At 37.2% G+C, this 19,642-nt stretch overlaps 1 protein-coding gene across 7 annotated transcripts in view; it reads right to left on the bottom strand.

Moving 5' to 3' along the window:
* Window positions 1-19,642, bottom strand: part of RALGAPA2 (Ral GTPase activating protein catalytic subunit alpha 2) — a 328,194-nt gene that overhangs the window by 183,838 nt on the left and 124,714 nt on the right. For 2 of the 7 annotated variants that reach the window (XM_086701570.1, XM_086701563.1), the window contains exons 17-21: window positions 17,885-18,025; window positions 11,786-11,917; window positions 9,969-10,066; window positions 5,030-5,120; window positions 3,436-3,636 (exon numbers count right to left, since the gene is read on the bottom strand). In XM_086701570.1, the coding sequence (XP_086557696.1) occupies window positions 3,436-3,636; window positions 5,030-5,120; window positions 9,969-10,066; window positions 11,786-11,917; window positions 17,885-18,025 (663 nt within the window). The remainder of the gene's footprint in view (window positions 1-3,435; window positions 3,637-5,029; window positions 5,121-9,968; window positions 10,067-11,785; window positions 11,918-17,884; window positions 18,026-19,642) is intronic. The other 5 variants (XM_086701564.1, XM_086701566.1, XM_086701567.1 and 2 more) reach the window with 5 other exon arrangements.

The raw sequence follows: 19,642 nt of genomic DNA, 5'->3' as shown, positions 1-19,642 counted from the left end.
TCTTGCAAACCAATAAAATCATAATTTTTCTCCAAACACACATGATTTTAACAGAGAAATCTAAAGTATAGAACTGTTCAAATACGCAAAGGATTTTAGTCATGAAATGTCTTGGTAATTGATAAAACAGGCACTTATGACCAGATGGAGATTTCACATGGCTGCAATTTTATGTAGACTTGGTAGAATGTTGACGAAACATTGCTGGCACTTTGGAAATAAATTTCCCTTTCAATTTGAAAACTAAACAAAACAAACCCAAAGGCTCAACTGAAACACCTTCATTCTGAAACCAGAAAAATCAGGCCTGGATTCTGATGATCAAAAGCAGAGAAGTAGCCAGTTGGCATTCAGTTGACCACCACTATGGCCTGACTCCCCTCTTCTTCCTCATCTGCTTTACGGACATACATTATTCATTTTAAAGATTTTAGAAGGTAAGCAACCAATCCCATGGTAGTTTGGATGCGCCCACATGTCATGCCATAGCCCTATTTCTAGGAACCTGTGAATATAAATAACTTCTTTCACAACAATCATTTTCAATGAACAATAAATTTAGCTGTTATTTTCAGCAAATGTGTAATAATGTAAATGAGAAAAGAAATATAAAATTATTAACCTGCTAGTGATGGAGTTCAAGGTTTTAGAAGCAGTTTGTTATCCTAAACATTTGGTAATTGGTAGGATTATTCAACAAGAAACAAAGATACACTCAAATTGTTTGATCATTCTCTGCATGTCCTGAAGATCAGGCTAACATGAATTTTATTTTGTACATTTATGAAGAAATTGTTCTCTTAAGAACAGAAAGTTAAATTCAGAGCTGTGATAATCCTTAAACCTTATCATATTACAGTTTGTCCTTTTCACAGATGACAAGATGAACTATTGAACTGAGTGTACCGATTCTCTATATTAGTATTTCAAAGAAGAACTAAGTATTTGGAGGAGTTAATCACAACATAGAGTGCATCATATGAAATTACCTCACACAAGTTTATTAAATTGACCTGTCCCATGCATACTCTGAAGTAGGATCAAAACTAATCTTTCCAAAGGACAGACAAAAGAAGTAAGCACCCAATTTTCTTTCTTTTCAATAAAAATAATTAAAACTAGTTCTTGTTTTAGTAAATTCAACTTACTGAAAATTTACTATTGCCTTTGACAGTACCACGCTGATGATTTCCCTTGAATAATCTGTATATTGGACCCAAAGAAACCATTTATTCCATACATGCATAAATAATTCTCAAATAGTTTAAAGGGTGTTGCAATTGTAATTTTAACAGCAATGCAGTAGAGAGGAGTAGACAGCACTGCACTAAATGCAAAACACTTTGGAAGCCAGTTCCAGCTGTGGTAATTAGTTTAGCTAGACAATATATTTTCTCTGGGTCTCAGTTTCTCCATTTCTAAAACAGAATTGAGAAGACTTGGCCTGCTTACAATAAAGAATCAGAAAGGATGCCTCAAAGTTCTTTGTAAACTGTTAAATACTTTATAAATTTACGGTATTATTATTTAAAATCATTACATGTATCTCTATGTCATTATATATATAAAGAATTGTAAATCATTTTTAAAACAATCAAAAATTTGAGAAGCACAAATTGCTACCCAATAATTTATGAAACTAAACACATGATTTTGCCAATCATTTTCTCACTGACTCTGCAAGGCTATTCTAACCACTGGCAGATTTGAATACATAGATCAAAGATGTTTCCTGTCTTTTAAGGACAGCACTGAAGGATTATAAGGCAATGCATTATTCACTTATAGCTAAATGGTTTGTTTTTCTTTGTTCACGAATCTAAATTAAAATACACACATTAAATACACATTAAGTTCTTACTTCTTAGTCTTACCTCTCTCATAGATAAAAGATTTTATTCAACACCATTTTTCTATGCAAATTTTAAGAAGTTTTGATGTAACTCCATCAGCAATTTCCAAAATCATTAGAGATTCATTAAATTTTACATCATAATTAATGAAAACCAAAGTTTGCTTGGTTAAAAAAAACTAAGGTAAAATTTAAGCCTTTATTTATCATTAATAAATGATTTTAGCATTTTCAGGGCACCTGGGTGGCTCGGTCAGTTAAGTGGCTGACTCTTGATTTCAACTCAGGTCATGATCTCATGGTTCCTGGGATCAAGCCCATCATCATGCTGATAGCACAGAGCTGCTTGGGATTCTCTCTCTCCCTTTCACTTCTCCTCCCCACCTCGTATGTGCATGTGCTCTCTCTCTCTCTCTCTCTCTCTCTTAAAATAAAATAAAACAAAAAATAATGATTTTTAACATTTTAATAATACTTTTTACTCAATTTGTGCTTTCTAGTTTGTTGTTGTTTTCCTAAGAGATATCTGCCCATAAGCATGAATATGGTGGACCAGGAAGGACTTTGTGTGAGTGTGTGTGTGTGTGTGTATGTGCATGTGTACAGCTAAAACTGCAGAGCACTTCCATATGCACTGTTCTGTGCACTTGACTTACGTGTTCACACATTTATTCCTCCAACAACCCTATACTGGGACTATTACTACCCACATTTTACAAAAAAGAAATTGACAGAGAGGTTAACTTTCTCAAGGCCACACAGAAATTCCTTGGCAGAACCTGGATGCAGACCAGAAAGTTTGCCTCTGTAGTCCATTCATGAATCTTAAAAATATAATACTCTGGGGGAAAAAGTAGCAAAAAATACAGATTATGATATCATTTTTTAAAGTCTTAAAATTTAAATTAAATGGTACATTATTTGAGGACACAGATACATGTGGCAAAACTATAAAGAAATCTAGGAAATTATTACTGAAAAAATTGGGGATAGGCTGACAGGCTGATGAGAGAAGGGAAGTGACTTGAGAAAGGCCTATAGGGAACTTCACTGGTGTGGGAGCCATTCTATTTCTTAAGTTGGGTAGTAGATTCACTGGTGATCATTTTAGTACTATGGGCCATAACTTACAAATATGTCGCAGCTTATCTTATGTCAAATATTTTATTGTAAAACTTAAAGAAAATATTAATCAATAAGCTATTCAAACTCTTTAACTTATTCTGTATTTATGATACATGTGAGTTGGATAAATTACTCTTCTCTGTTTCCAGAGTAAAGCAAATGCGGTCAGGGATGGCAAAGGCTTGGCATGAATATCACCACTTCCTCTCATGATGGACAGTGGTTCGTCATGGCTTGCTCCCTCCCTTATTTGGCCAATGCCTTAGAATGTGGAGAGGTCCACATAGGACTCTGAGAATTCATGACTGATTAGGAACAGGTGGTTGGGGTTACTACACCAATTTGGTTGGAGGTAGCACCCCATCATCATTGTGCTAAAGGATCCCTAGAATTCTTGCTACTGGAAAACTCTGGGATTCCCAATTGGTAACACTGATGCCTTTCAAACATGCAGTTACCTGTTAAGTTTGAAGCATCAGTGGGACTCAGTTGTAACCAGTGGCGGGCATCAGAGTCAGTCACAACATCTGTGGGAGTGCTCAGTTCCGGGTCCTCATCACAGGTTGGCCATGGGCTCATGGACAGCTCTGCCTCGTTGTTATAGCCCAGAGCTGTGTCACTGCTGACACTTTCACCTGGCACAACAGAAGAACCGAAGTCTGAAATAACAAATTGCTGGAAATCAGAATGCTCCCGATTACTAACATGCAAGTAACTAAACAGTTGACGCAGCAGGAATCTTTCAGGGGATAAGGGCTCAAAAGGTGACTCTGTAGGGATCTTTGCCAACAAAACAAACCTCCCAGGTACAGGGCATTGATAGTCATTACAAGCTCCATGAATGTAACATGTCACATGAAGTGACATTCTTTTCAAGGAAGTCTTTAATTCAGTTATCCCATATACCCAAAAGATTATATCAGGTCCTTAAGCTTTCTACTGCAATATACACAGCTACAAAATAGGAGTGAGTGGAGGAAGAAGGTGGGAATTCATTTCACCATGAATGCAAGATTATTCTCCTAGCTGTAAGAGTCTAAGGATGCTTTATACATTGAGCTCAATATTTAGTCCTAAACCCAGAGTCAATCACCCACACTCACTGAGGGATGAAGTGTCCAACTGCAAAAGATTTTCTCCAAAAGAAATTTTCTCCCCTTTAAACACTAAAAAGTTCTAATTTGTCATCATACAATGATGCTTTCAAAGGCTATTAAGCCATATAGAGCTATTTAGTCTGACACAAAACAGACCTAGACAGTCTACTCCTCCAAGTCTCCTGTCTACTTCATAACAGTTTTATGTGTCCACCCTTCCTGTCTGCCTACTCTTCTGTCTGTTCTTTGTATTTGCTGACCATCCCTCAGCCTTGTTGCTTGGGATTTGTTGTCCTTCCTTCACTTGCCAAGAACTACAAGTTGTCCCAGCCACCAGATAAACTGAAAGTTGCCCCAGAAACCAACCTGTTAGGTCCCTAGGTTCATCTGCCACAGAACTCCAAGCCCACAGGGTCTGAAGGTGGAGCCTAAGAGGAGCTCCTCTGCCTCTACCAAAACCAGCCTCGATTTGCAGGAACTGCCTGTTATGCAATCTGAGAAGGGCATGGCCAGGTACCTGACTTCATGGAAGCAAAGTATTAGGGCCACAGATTACAATATATAATATATCCAAGGATTTGAATCAAATTTCAAATACTTATACCATTGATTTCAATGTGCTTCTGAAGCTTTTTGTTCCTAGCCTGTGGGAACTTTCTGGAGAAGACCAGTTTTCCTTCTGGGTTTGTTTGCTCACCCAGCCATTGACCTTGGTTGTGCCTCTTACCTGGAGAAAGACCTGGGGTGGAAGGACAGGCCTCTAAGGCACACATAATGGACTGGACCTGGTTTACTGTATGTGTCGACTAACCACCCATCAATCCTGGGATTCCAGGAATAAAAATGTCCCAATTCACAACCGTGACTCTTCACAGGATAAGATACAAGTTATAAGAGAACAAAATAGATCCACTCTTAAGTGGGACGAACACAGACCACATTTCCTGGAACTTACTCTTCTGTCTTTCCTTACATTTTCCTTGTGTCTGCTGCAAATCATCTTTTAAATCCAATTCAGCAGGGCTGCTGCTTCTTCTGACTAAGATCTTCAGACAAAAAGAAATATTGCATTTGTTACAGGAAAGTTCTAATTTTTACAAGACTAAGTTTCTAGTCCACATTTATAAAGAAAAAGAAACAAACAATAATAACAGCAACAAAAAACTGAATGATGTTTTCCACTTGAAGGATATGTGTTCACAAATTACTACAATTGAATTATAAAATTACTCAAGATCTGAAATTTTTGGCTTCTTCTTTGTCAAGTGACATCCAATTAAATTGATCTACCGAGAAGGGATGCCAAATTATATGGAAATAATTTATTTTTAAAGTTTTATTTGTACTTCTGCTTGAGCACACATACATAATGAGGCCAATTTGCAGAGGGCCTAAGTTATCCAGGAATGGTGAGTGTGCAAGCAGGGAATGTGTAAATTCTATCTAGGCATCTAAAAGTCACTCAGTGCCTCTTTGTGAAATATGCAACAGACTTTCCTGAGCACCGCCTCAACACCTAAACCTTGTGTTAAATAGAGACGACTAAAAGATTTGGAGGCAATCTGCATCCTCTAAAATTTATAACTTGCTTGGAGAGACAAAACATACACATTACACATAATGATCACAGTGTACATAAGCAAAATGTGCAAGCAAACTCTCTCTAAAAGGTATGCAGAGTAAAGTGTTACCTTAATCGGCTCACAGTTACAGGACAGCTGTTCAAGAAGGCAACAGACATGAAGTGGTAGAGAGAAGGCAGGAGGGGATTCAAGGCAGGAAGCACTGAGTGGTAATCAGCAAGTTCTATGTGCAGGAAAAGAAGCTGATTATAGCAGGCCATGCAAGGCAGTCAGGCGAAGAAGGAAAATGTTAAGAAGAAAACGCAGACCACCTTCTAAAAGAGGTAGCTGCCAGTGGGCCTTCAACATCAGGCTTACAAATTCAACCCAATATTGACAAAACAAGCAACTGTATGTTCCAGATAATAGTTTACTGTGATTAAAAATTCAACTAGAAAGATAAGTCTAGTAGTCATCTGTGGGATATATTAAAATTAAGAAGAAAACCGCTATGAACTGTTAGACTGAATAAGGAATGAGATGATAAGGCTTTGATGGTGGAAAAGGAGAAGAAAAGATAAATAAGAAAATGCTGTAGAATGACAGACAAGAGCTTATACGAGACCCGTATATGGGAGTGGAGGAAAATTAAATCACAAAAGGATATGAACCTAGGGAACCATAGGAATGATGGTGATGAAGGAAGGAAGGGAGGGAGGGAGGGAGGAAAGAAGGAAGCATAAGGATAAAGGAACTTGAGAAGATTTCTGATGTTTTAATTTTCATATTTAGGCTAAATATCCAAAGCAAATGTACCGTAAGTGGGCAATAAAAATCTAGGAGTGAAATAGAGGATTAAGTCAAGAATGAAGATGTGAATTTAAGGTCCTCCAGTGCAAAGTGTGTAAGAAACCTAGGGTTCAATGAGCCAACTAAAGGGAAAAATATTAAACAAGCAAACAAATGAAAAGGAGGGGCTGAGATATACAATTAAAAGACAGGACAATTATTAAGCTAAAGCACAGAAGTAGGTCATGGATGAAATATCTAGAAGACTAACAGTACATGAAAAAAAATACTACCCAGCCTTAAAGAAGGATGATATATACCTAATGTGATAACAGAAATATACCCAGGATCTTTCCTCAACTAAAAAGTAGAATGTGGGTGGTTCTGACTATATGAAAGATGTTTGGAATTTCCTCCAGCTATAGAAATAGATTTTATGTAAGAATTTCAGGCTCACAGGGAAGTAGAATAAATCTCCCAGTGATCCATACTCCCCCCACAAAGTGAGTAGAAACCAGAGCAGTGAAAACAGGGCTGCCATAAGGGTAAATCTACTATTGCCACTGCCAATGGCAAAAGGACTGAGATTCCAGGATTAAAGGAGCACTCATTGGCTCTTGGAAGAAACAAATGCACATTGTCCTGGTGAAACTCCATCACTTCAGACATCCAGATTTCCTGTAGATTAAGATCCATCAGCTAGGAACTCATAATCAAAGATCACTGAATACCCAAGGAAATAAATCATCACGTACAAGAGTCTCAGAAACAACAAATACTAGATTTAGACCCCACTCCTACCCGCCCCTCCACGCAAGGACTTCAGACAATCAGAAAAAGAATTTAGAATTGTAATTTGTGACTATTTTAAAGACATAAAAGATGGAAATCACAAAAATGAGCAATCACAAAAATAAGCAAGCAACAAGAAATTATTAGAAATTACAAGAATGTTTGAAAAGAATTAACCTGAACTTTCAGAAGCAAAAGTTATCATTGTTGAACTAAAAAACTCAGTGGAAGTATTACATAGCCAACTCCATATGAAAAAACAAAGATCTGAAAAACAGATCTAATGAATCACCCAGAATGTACCAGAGGGTCAAGAAGAGTGGCAAATGTGAAAAGAGACATAAGAACGTGGAAGACAGAATGAGAAAGTCTAAATATATTTCTACTCAAAATTCCAGAAAAAAAGAGCTGAAAGAACAAACAAGAGGCAATATTTGAAGAAATGACTACCAAGAATTTTCCAGAAACAATGGAAGAACAAGATGCATGGCACATAGCGTATACAAAAAAGGACAAATGTATAAACCAAAAGAAAATGCACCTAAATATAATGCAAGAAAACTGAAGGGCAAGGACAAAGAACAGCAAGGAATGACAACTAAACAGAATGGACAGAACTCTGAAAAACAACAATGAAAGACAAAAGATAGCAAAAAAATAGCTTCCAATAGAAGGTGGGGGGAAGGGATAAAGAAGTGGAGGAACTACAGTAATTAATTAAGATGTTGTACTACTGGCCAAAAACACAAAGTTACCAATCAGTCAAGATAAGTATATATGAGAGAGAGGTATCATTTCAGATCAATGAAGGAAAGATGAATTCAATAAATGGGACCAAGGACAAGTGGTTATCCATGTGGGAAAAAATAAAATTAGATCCCTACCTCCATAAATAAGAATCAATTCAAGATAGATAAAAGACTTAAATGTGTACAGCAAAACTGAAACACTTAAATATTCTTATCCTTGTAGAGTTGGCATTTTAATATTTCATAAACCTAACTATAAATATAATTAATAATCAAAAATACCAAAATTAAGAACTTCTGTTCATCAAGACACCATTGAGAGAGTGAAAATATAAACCACACACTGGAAAAAAATATTTTCTAGAAACATAACCAAAATAGGATTACTCTTCAGACTATATAAAGAATTAGTACAAATAAGAGAGAAAAAGAAAAAAAAATCAATAAGAAAATGTCAAAGACGTCACATGAAACACACATGGTCAATCAACATGTGGAAATATTTTAAACTTTATTAGTAATCTGAAAAATGCAAAATAAAATGAATTCCCATTTTCATCCACCTAACTCACAATCTGACAATAGCAAGTATTGACAAAAATGTGGATGAATGGGAACTCAACACATTGTTGGCAGAAATATAAGTGGTGTAATCACTTTGGAAAACATACAGTCTCTTGTAAAGAATATTCTTCTACTTTATGTCTCATTAATCCCATGCCTAGATAGTCACCATAAAGAAAAATCTCAAACATGTAGATCTTGAAACATATACAAGAGTGCACATAGCCACATTTTTCATTAATAAAAAAAAGATGAAACAATCTAACTATCCATCAACAAGAGAATGGAAAAATAAGTTGTGACATATTCACAATGGAGTGTCATATGGTAGAGAAAACTTAGGCTACACGCCACAGTGTTGATAAATCTTAGAAATATGTGAGTGAACAAAAGCAATAAAATCACTTAATAAAGTTTATAAATAAGGAACACTAAAGAATATAATGTGGAAATACATACATATAGAACAAAACTATAGAGCAAAGCAAGGACATGATAAACACAAAGCCAATATAACATTCTCTGAGGGGACAAGGAAGGAACGTATATAGGCCAAAGCAACAGCACTGGAAAAATTCTAGTTCTTAAACTGGGTGGTGGGCATATAGGTATTTATTTGATTTTGAAACATACATATATGTATGAAATATACATATATTGTCAAAATACACATGCAGGTATATACAGAACATACATTTATTAGTATATAAGTATACATAAACATATGCATGTTTATGTATATATGACATATATACAAGTATAAATACACATATATAAAAAGATACATGCCCTTTAAAAATAAAGACAGAAAATTTTAACACTGGTTATCTTCCAGGCAGAGAGGACTAGAGAGAGATTTTCTCTGTTTATTGTGCACCTTTCTGTTATGTTTGAGTTTTCTATAAATATATATCTACATATTTTTAAAGAATGACTAAGCAGGAGTCACGTGCATGCATGAAATGTGGGCTACTTTTTAGTTTTTCTTCTTTATACTTTATATTCAGTCTAAAGAGATAAATGCTATTTTACATTTTTCTAAAAAAGAAATCATAACTGATCTTTGCAAAAAAAAAAAATCACTTATCTAGCAACTCATGTCAGGTGGAACATGCTACCTAAAGCAGTTTCAGGAAGAGGGAATGTGAATATACGTCTGACAGGCAAGGATACCTGCTTAAAAATATAGAATGCCAGGTACAGACCAGAAGGTAAATTCCATTTTCATGCTCATTTTTTTTTCTATTTTTGTAGTGTGACTATAATTTTACACAGAAAGTAAGAAAGCCTTTAAGAGCTCTCAGGGTTGTTCAGGGCAATTACACATCTAAATGGAGAAATGTTTTAAAAGAACTGCCACTAATAAGCGTATTTATTATGCCAATAATTTATATGTTTATTTTTCATTACAAACTGATATAGTTTGAAAATATCTTACTGTTATTCCTTCATGTTCCTTCTTCACATATCCTTTATTTTCTTGAATAGGCTTGGACTCTGCAGAACTCAAAGTCTGTATATTTTCTACCTTTTGACCTAGAGATTTTGGGGAAAAAATTAACAAAATATTTTAGATGATAAAATTGGAGAAAAAAATTTATATGTAAGTAATCAAATTTAGATATCCTAAGATACGTAAAAATAGGAGTTACGATCTGGCAAACTGATAGTCTATGAGTCAAGTCTACCCTATAGAATCTTTGACCCACAGATAGCTTTTAAGAGACTGCACTGAGTGCAGCCAATAGGTCCACCTAGCACATTATGCCAGCACAGGGGAAGGTAACAAGACTCTCCTAGGGGCCTTCAGAATGGGATCTCAGAGGAAAGCTGCCTGAGTTTGCCAGGTGAGCTGACAGGAAAACAGAGCAGGAAGGTGGTTCAGTACTGCTCAAGAATAAAGACTGACGAGAGAAAGCATGAACTTATCAGTATCAGTGATAAAAAAGGGAATATCACCACATAGCCTATAAACACTAAAATGATCATAAGAGGGTTTTATGAATAATCTGGGGCCAATAAATTTGAAAAGATTACATGAACTGAACAAATTCCTGAAAAACCACAACTTATCTGAATCAAAACAGGAAAAGGAAAATTTTAATGGTCTTAAAATGATTTAAAAATGTGAATATTTTTTTGAAATCTTCCTAGAGAAAATTCCAGGCAACTGGTGAATTCTACCAAATATTTAAGGGGAGAAAAAATTTAAAACAGTCTTATACCAAACCTTTCAGAGAACAGAAAATCTTTCAGATAATACATTTCTCAAATTATTTTAGTGTATCTTCTTACTTCAAGAAAATTTCTAAGAGGGAATACTTCCCTATTTTGATGAGGCTATGAGATAACCTGTTGATAAACAAGATGGTTTATCTCTTACTTAACTGATGAAACTAAAACTAAATAATAAGCATATTCACTGCCACCAGACACAACTGAAACATGCACTTTCCCTGTAAAACACATCATTCATTGTTTACAGATCTGACCATCTGCCTCTCTGCTTTGCTGGAAGGTATCAGAGACACTGTGTAGATGGATGCCATCATCAGTGCTTATTTTCAGCCTCAGCAGAGTTCACAGGCTGCTAATAAACTTTTTCACAAGTCCAGCCAGCCCTCCATTCTCACTGTCAACTTTTATGGCTCTCCTCACAAGACCCTTTCTTGCATGCCCCTACCCTGCCTCCTACTTAACTCTGCTGCTCGCCCGGACCCTGTGGTGTGACATTCTCTGCTTCCCACCTACTCCAGCAACCACTGGACTTCTCTCTAGTCCTCAAACAGGCTACTCTTAAAAGAGGTGCACCTAGGGGCACCCGGGTGGCTCAGATGGTTAAGGATCCGACTTTGGCTCAGGTCACAATCTCACAGTTTGTGGGTTTGAGCCCCGCGTCAGGTTCTGCATTTGCAGCTCTGAGCCTGGAGATTCTGTCTTCTCTGTCTCTAACCCTCCCCTGCTTGTCTGCTTGTGTTCTGTCGTTCTCTCTCTCTCTCTCTCTCTCTCTCTCTAAATAAATAAGCATTAAAAAAAAGAGGTGCACCTAAGTATATATAATTTTAGATAAGTGTATTAAACAGTGAAAATATTTCATTGCCAGAAATCACATCCTTGCTATCAACTTAAAAAGCAAGTTTCCTTGAAATAAATTGAGTGGGGTTAGAATAAACGCAGAAAGCAATACGGCGTGCAGCTCCTTCCCAGCCAGGATCCACAGTCCTGTATTGTTTAACCACTGCAGCTACTTCGTACCCTGAGAGGAATCTGGGCGGGGCGGCTCAGTGACGTCAGGTGTGCTGCTGCTACGAATGATGTGCTGCTCCGCCCCCAGGCAGCCAGATTCCATGGCAGGTGCATTTTCTGATTGCTGACATTCTTCCACTTCTGTGGGCATTAACACAAAACATGCAGAGATGTATTCAAAGATTTTTAAAAATAATTTCACCACTTGAACCAACTGATTCTAAAAATGTAGTCTGGGATACTTCCCCCCGGTCCAAAATTATACAATAAGATAATCTGCATTTACATACTAAAGTTTTCTTTCTACACTTGTTAACAAGTAATATTCCACTCTAAAAATACGTTTTAAGTTCTGCAAAGCATTTTATTTTCAAAATGGAGGGAAAAAAAAGAGAAAAAGCTGCAGAAATGGTTGAGAACTGTGAAAGTCACTTGGAATTTCAGAGCCGGGCATGCCAAGGAATGCGGGAACCAGGAAATACACAGAATAGGTAATTTACATTTGAGGAGAGTAGAAAGACACACACACACACACACACACACACACACACACACACACGTGCACACACACACTCTCTTATAGGAAGATAAAAGGAAATGGGAATTTCAACTCTATCATTCCTTTCAACAGATAAATGCACAACTGTCCAAAATAAAATACTACAATTATTTAATAGCTTTTACCACCAAATGCAATGCTGAATTAATCACTAAAGTACAAAAATGATCCACTGGCATTTTTGGAGAATTAATACATAATTGTTATAAAATAGAAAACCATAGGTGAGTACTGGCCACTGGATAATCTCAGCTAGCATTATTACAAACTATATTCTCCCAGAGAATGAGTTCTCTATTCTCTGTGTGGCTCCAGAGAGGTCCCTCTAAAACCAAGATCTGACTGCACCACTTCTCTCTTGCCGAGGCCCCCCATCATTGTACAGCCAAGCCTGGGATCCTCACAGTGGACATAGGGCTCCCCCTGACCTCTCCCCACAGATTTGATCCCCCACAGGAGCTCTGACTCACTTTAGTCTCCAGCAATCCTAGCCCACCTGCACCTACTGCTCTCTCCTTTCTGCGGCTCACTCTTCCACACTACCCTCAGACCTGTTCCTGCCTCCTTTCCTCCCTCCCTTGCTACCTGGACACCCCTCCTACAGGACTTGCCATGTGGTCCCTCAGCAGACTCCACACTCACTCCAACAGTCATAAAACTTTACATCTACATAGCTGTAACATATTTTCTAAAAATTTTAATTTAGCTAAAGTTTCCTTCCTTCTAAGATAAAAATTCAGCCTGTATTATCTTACCCGGCAGTGTCAACCACTTCCTCACCTGAAATGAAGCTCATTGCCCTTGTGCCACCCTCAGTATAACCCTTTACTCCAAAGATAAGCCAAAGTGCTGGCTCTCCCTAGTCAAGTTGTATGTATGTATTACTCTACATGTAACACACAGGACTTCAAGAGAAGGGTGCTGCTTTATTTTTACTATCCAAACAAAAATTCTATTTTAAAGTACACTGATACACGTAATGAGACTTTAAAACTATGAAGTTTGTGTGACCCTTCATTTATAATTCAGAATACTGGGCCATAGTCTAAATTTAGGCACTGACGGGAAGCTGAACTTAGGGCATAAGCAAAAGACAGTCAAGGTAGCAAGACAAGAGCACACAGACCCATTAAAGCCGCATCTCTTCCAGGTTGTCTTTGCCTTTCTCTTCTCTTGAATAGCCAAGAACTGTTCATTTTCCCACAGAGAGACACAAGACATGTGTACATGTTTGTGATCTCCCCACACATCTGCAAGCTTAGACTAGGCCCTTTCACAGGTCTGCTTCTAGGCTCCTCAGCATTAGGCAACAGAAGCCAGATGATACCATGAGACCAGACCCTCCCTGCTGCCTTCGTTCATTGTTTATTCTAATTATGCAAGATACTGAAACCTTCTGGGAAGTGTTTATATTCGTTAATGAACCTACTTGTTAATCTAATATCAGTAGAGGGAGCCCAAGAGCTTCCTAATTCTCTAAAAATGATTGGCAAGTGCCAGTTTTTATGGACAGTGGGAAGAGTGGCTTTTATTCACTTAAACTTGATGCCAAAAACTGGTAGATGTTGGTTTCTGGGCTAGGAGCAGAAACAAATAAGAGCCAGGCCAACACTGGCAGCATCTTTTTAAAGATAAAGAACATCGCCATCTGGTGGGATACCGTACAGTCACAGCACCATGGTTTCCAAATTCGAGTGTCCCCACTGGTCCTCAACACAACAGACGGACGAAGAGCCTGCCATCACCAGCTGGTGTGCCTTCCCAACAGGCTGGCCTAATGCAGCTTTAAGGCTTTGTTTTTGTAAAACTGTTGGTAGGGACTTCTCTGATGGAGAAGGTCCAAGCCCACAGAAATCACCAGAAATGGTGAGGATGGGAGCATCCATGATGAGGGTGGAAAGAAAGGGGAGAATCATAATGTCAAGCATACTGTGAGGACTGCTATGCTATTGGTTCCCCGAGCTACTCCTATAGTTAGTTGACTGTTAAGTGATCTAGTGTGGAAAAAGAATTTAAAATTCTTATCTCACAATTAAAATACAATTTTCTGATTTGTAAATGTACAGTTCTTGGCCTTTCTCACACTTTATACTAAGTATATAGTCAATATATGCCTTGCATAAATGAACAAATGAATACCAAAAATATTTTCTTGATACTTTTTCTTTTCTTAAACAGCTCTTGAGCTCCCTCTGCTGGCTTTTTATTTGTTAAGAAAGGGACAAATGTCAAAACTGCTCCCGTTCCACAGTGTTGCTGTTTCATAACAAATTAAGACCATTTAATACTGATATGCAAATATCAAGATACAGGATTATGTGATACTCAAAGCATGAACAATCTAAGTTATATAAAAATTACATTATAAATTCTGGGTAGGTCTAACACATTCTCTGTTTTGAGTACCACACAATTTGTTCAAATCACTTCAAAGAGCTAAATTCTATCTCAGATTCACCAAATCATTCATTGTCTCGCAAGCATTGCTACCCTAATAACTCAAATTTTAAAAGTTCTAACCTTCTAGCTTCTTGATAGTGTCAACTACACAGTACCATTACAAAATCACTGCTTTCTAAGGCTCCACTCAAAACACCAGGAAAATGATCAAATTAGAATTACTTCATTTTTCCCACTGAGAGAAAAATCCACATGATTAAATTAAATTAAGAGTGCAAAGTCTTTAGAAACTTCTATTTATTCCAGACGTCTGACCACTTTTCAAAGCAATTTCACTCAGTCTTTAATCTAAGGCTTTCTTAATCAATCTTATTAAATGAAGTGAGACTCATTCTTCAATTACCAAAATTCTGGGTTCCATTTATCCCTCATACAAGGTTGCAAAGGCAAAATGAATAGTTTAATTTCTTTTTAAAAGCATTGTTCATAAGACCAACTTGAGCCTATTAAAAAGCACAAGAGATAGAAGTCAACTCAACATCTTGAGGTTTCTTAGGAGGTCCAAAGGTGAACCAGCCCAGACCCTGACAACAAGCACTTCCTGACAATTGGATACTACCTGCAAGCCTGACAACCAGAGGCAGAAGCAGCCAAACAAGGCTTTCAGTTTGGTACCATTAAGTCTCTTTTAGAATGAGAGAAGATCACTGAACCTCTAATTGCTACAACTACAATGGCCCTAAAGGAAAAATAAAATCTATCATCAGCATGGCCTATAAGCACTACAGACTGATAAATGTCCCAACATAAAAGCAGTTAAAATTGCAAAACAGCTGGAAAGCATTGTTCTCACAAAGGAGAGGAAGGAAAATCACCAAACTGCCAGTTCTACTTCCCACGTGTGTGTTTATGTAGCTATTCATATAAATGGGATACAGGTGGTTATTACTTTCCCCAAAATCTGCTGCCACCAAATAGAGTCCCAAAGGGACCAGAATAAATATAATCGTGGCTGAAGGTAAGTAATCCTCTATTGTTTAGATTATTAAAGCAATGTTTACATATAGACAAGAAACAAAAATAAGAAATGTTAACAAATGAAAACAAAATTAGCAATCATTTTTATAGTAAAGACCTTGTGGCCAGAAAGTCAACATTAAAAGTGTCTGCATACTACGTATAGGTGGATATACATCTACCTATATCTAAACTTAGCCATAGGTAAGCAATATATGCCAACACACTAGGATTTAAATTGGGGCAGAAATTTAATATTGTCATGTGCCAACCGGTGAGAATGCACAATCTAAAGTAGGATTGATATGCACTGTTCCTGGCCTAGTCTCTCGACAGGACAGTTCCAAAGGGAAATGGCATCATTTCCTTAGTGAACTAAGGAGGAGTTCACTACTGTAGCTGTCAGATAAAACACAAGGAACAGCAGACTGTTCTCAGTGTCACTACACGGCTAAGTCCCTTTACCCTTCATGCTATAAAACCAGGAATAAAGATGGCAAAGGCAGGAAAATACTGACTTGGCATGGCCTGCTTTGCTTCACCCCAAATCAGGGTCTTTCAACCTCAACACTACTGATATTTTGGGTCCAACGATTCTTCATGGTAGGGGCTGTCCTGTGTAGCCACTGTCAGCAGCATCCCACTAGGGGCCGGTGTTTAGGCACCGCCCCAGCTGTAACAACCAAATGTTCCCTGGGGGGCCAAATCATCCCCAATTGAGAACCACTGTTCTAAATCATATTTAACTTCTGTTGGAACTCTGTGTGTGTGTGTGTGTGTGTGTGTGTGTGTGTGTATGAATCAAGAATCTGAATAAACTAAAATATAATAGTGAATGAGAAAAAGGTTTCCAAACTGAGATTGTGAACAAAAATAGATTTCTTAAGAGAAAATATTCCGGACAAACTAGTAGAAACCTTGATCAAAGGAAATAATATGGGGAAAAAAATGCACTGTGAAGAACAAAAACTTTTCACCATGAAAAGAATGCCTTTTGGGTGTATATTAGCTATATACCAGCCAAAAAGAAAACGAAACTATTTTAGATACTTTATTAATCATCTCTAGGCAGTAGTACTTTTTTGACAACCAGATTATCAAGTAGTTGACGTTCATCAGTAACTTAATTGACTGGGGATCATGTTACCATTCGTATTGCTTTTCACCTTTGGTATCTACTAGAGAAAAGTATTTTCTGAGAAGTGTAATCCGTAGTCTCAATGAAACAAATTTCTTCCTTCATATTCTGTGAATTAAATAATATGACATCTTTACATGCTCATCAGGGGAAGTAAGATTTAATTATGCTTTACTACACTACATCATCATACAATATGGCATGATTTAGTGCTACAGAAAGCCACACTCAGGCTATCTCCAATAGTAAATACTGATTTACAATGCCATCTTTCTGAAAATAAGAACATGAAAACATATCCCTCTTAGCATGAAAAGTCAGTTCATTTTAGAATCTCTGAACAGTAACTGGACATAGGCCTAATTATTCACTGCAGAGCACAGTAGACCCTTTTTTTGAGGGGTCTATGGCAAAAATCACCATTTTTGATGCCATAACATTTTAGTAATCCAGAAAATACACTGTGTACAAACTACAAGTGGGTGAACTCAATTTTAATTCGCTGGAGCACAAGAACAATGTCTCCTTGTTTTGAAAATTAGCACTTTTTAGCATCTTTTTTTTTCTACTCAAATCAATAATCAGTGTGACTGATAAACATAAACATTATTACTTTACACATGATTACAATTTATTAATCCCAAGGAGGTATTGCCTACATGATTTTTCCCGTTTATCGATTTTGGGGAGGCACAGCAAGCAAAACTTTTGTGCTGCAGGCATTGTATAGAAGGCGCCCATCATTGGTAGAAACTATGGGTCAAAAAGTCCTAGAGCAAAGACCAGTGGTGCTGCAGAAATTTTCCTTGACTAATAGCTACTAAACATTTAACTGCATAAAAACAATTATTAATATTCACCAAAAATAAATGCCAAGTGCAATGGCCAGGCACGCATGCGCAGTGTGGGGGGTATTAACAAAGGAAGCAAGGCCTACAGGCAAGCAGGAGAAGCCCAGGGACACTGACGGACACATGAGACAGCATTACAGTACCTGACAGCCTGTGAGAGCAAGAGGAGTAAGAGAGACCAGGTAAGAGAGCGCTCACGGTGTGAAGGAGGAGCGGGACGCTTTTAGTGGCAGGCAAAGCCTCAGAGAGGTGGACACAGTTGCTGATAGACTGGCTTCGCTTAGCTTCCAGGAGAGATAAAGTAACAATTATGTCAGAAGCACATTAGGATCTTTCACTTCTTTTCTTTTCTTTTCTTTTCTTTTTTAACTTATTGCTATTTTTCTGGGCTTTCTTTCAAATTTAAAAAAAGGTCTTTTAAACTTTAAAGGAGGTCAGTACAAAGTAGAGTATTTAACTGTAGTCTCTAAATACAGCCAACCTTCGGTCATTCTGATGACATGGGAGAATGGACACTCACACTGTATCACTTTGTATCACACTCACATTTGGGTTGTTTATTTGGGCAGACACTATAATCCATTTCCCCTTCCTAAAGGACACATACATGAAAAGACAACAGGCAGGGAGGGGAAAATCTAGCCTAAGATTAAAACTGTTCTATAAATAATAAATAATTTAAAAATTGGTTTACTGAGAGCTGACTGTATTCAAAAGCAAATCATTTAGTAAATTAAATATCCTAAAGCACAGAAACACATGAAAGTCAAGTTGAACATTAAAAGATTTGATATTTGAGGGTAAAAAGGCAAAAATCTCCATGAAGCCCATCCTTGTATATCACATTTCATGCTTGTTAAATCCATAATTTCTTAGGATGAACTTTATGATGTTCTCAAGTTTTCTACAGACCACTATTTAAATGACCATTTGAGAAAACAGATAAACACAGGAAGAGAATATGCCTCATATATACGAAACCACCATCAGTGGGACCAGTTTTATCCTTAAAACTAAAATATAAAGGTCGACTTGTTTTATTATTTTTACATCACTTTATTTCACATTCACGGAATACAAGTACAAACGGTAATGACACATTTGCAGAGGGTGAAACAAAGTTTTTACTTCCTTGCCCCTCCCCCCTCAACCCCCCCCCCTCCTCTGGCTGTCAGTATTCCCAGGTCTGATTCCCACAGGGAATCCACAGGGACTACCTGCCATGGGATTACAGCACACTCTTCACAAATGGGTAAGATGATACTTCAAATGACTTCCATGTGAATGTCAAACTGACTTACTTCAAATTTCCTAAAAGATGTGTTCATCTCTCAATGTCAGAGGGCGTCTGAAAGAGCTTTCCTTTTATGAATCAAATGTGTATTTTTCCAAAACTGATCACTAGATATTTAGAAATAATAAAACTTATAATTATTATAATAATTACTTTGTGTGGAAACTGACTTGCTTTAATCACTCATTTTAGACATTTAAAATTTTAGCATCATTCACACTCAGGAGCAAAGTTTTCCTTTATAATTCTTTAAGACTCTCCTTGCCAGTTCCTTTTAAGTTGCAAACTAGTTCCTTCTCTGTTAAATTGTTCTTTCTCTTCTCTGCAATTGCTTATTTTATTATTTCTGTCTTGCCACCATCACTGACATTTTCTCAATCATTTTCTTAATCTAGATTAAGTGCAGTCACTGAGGCAAGTTATAATAATCTTTTCCTTTAATGTTTATTTATTTATTCTGAAAGAGAGAGAGTGGGGGCAAGGGGCAGAGAGAGGGAGAGAGAGGATCCCAAGCAGACTCCACGCTGTCAGCGCAAAAGCCTAACACAGGGCTCCATACCAAGAACTGCGAGACCATGACATGAGCCAAAGTCAAGAGCTGGACACT

Source organism: Puma concolor, chromosome A3 (genome assembly GCF_028749965.1).
Source record: "Puma concolor isolate L17-30 chromosome A3, mPumCon1.1.hap2, whole genome shotgun sequence".
Lineage (NCBI taxonomy): Eukaryota > Metazoa > Chordata > Mammalia > Carnivora > Felidae > Puma > Puma concolor.
The sequence above is the reverse complement of the archived record's forward strand: the minus strand, read 5'-3'. Positions and strand labels throughout refer to the sequence as shown.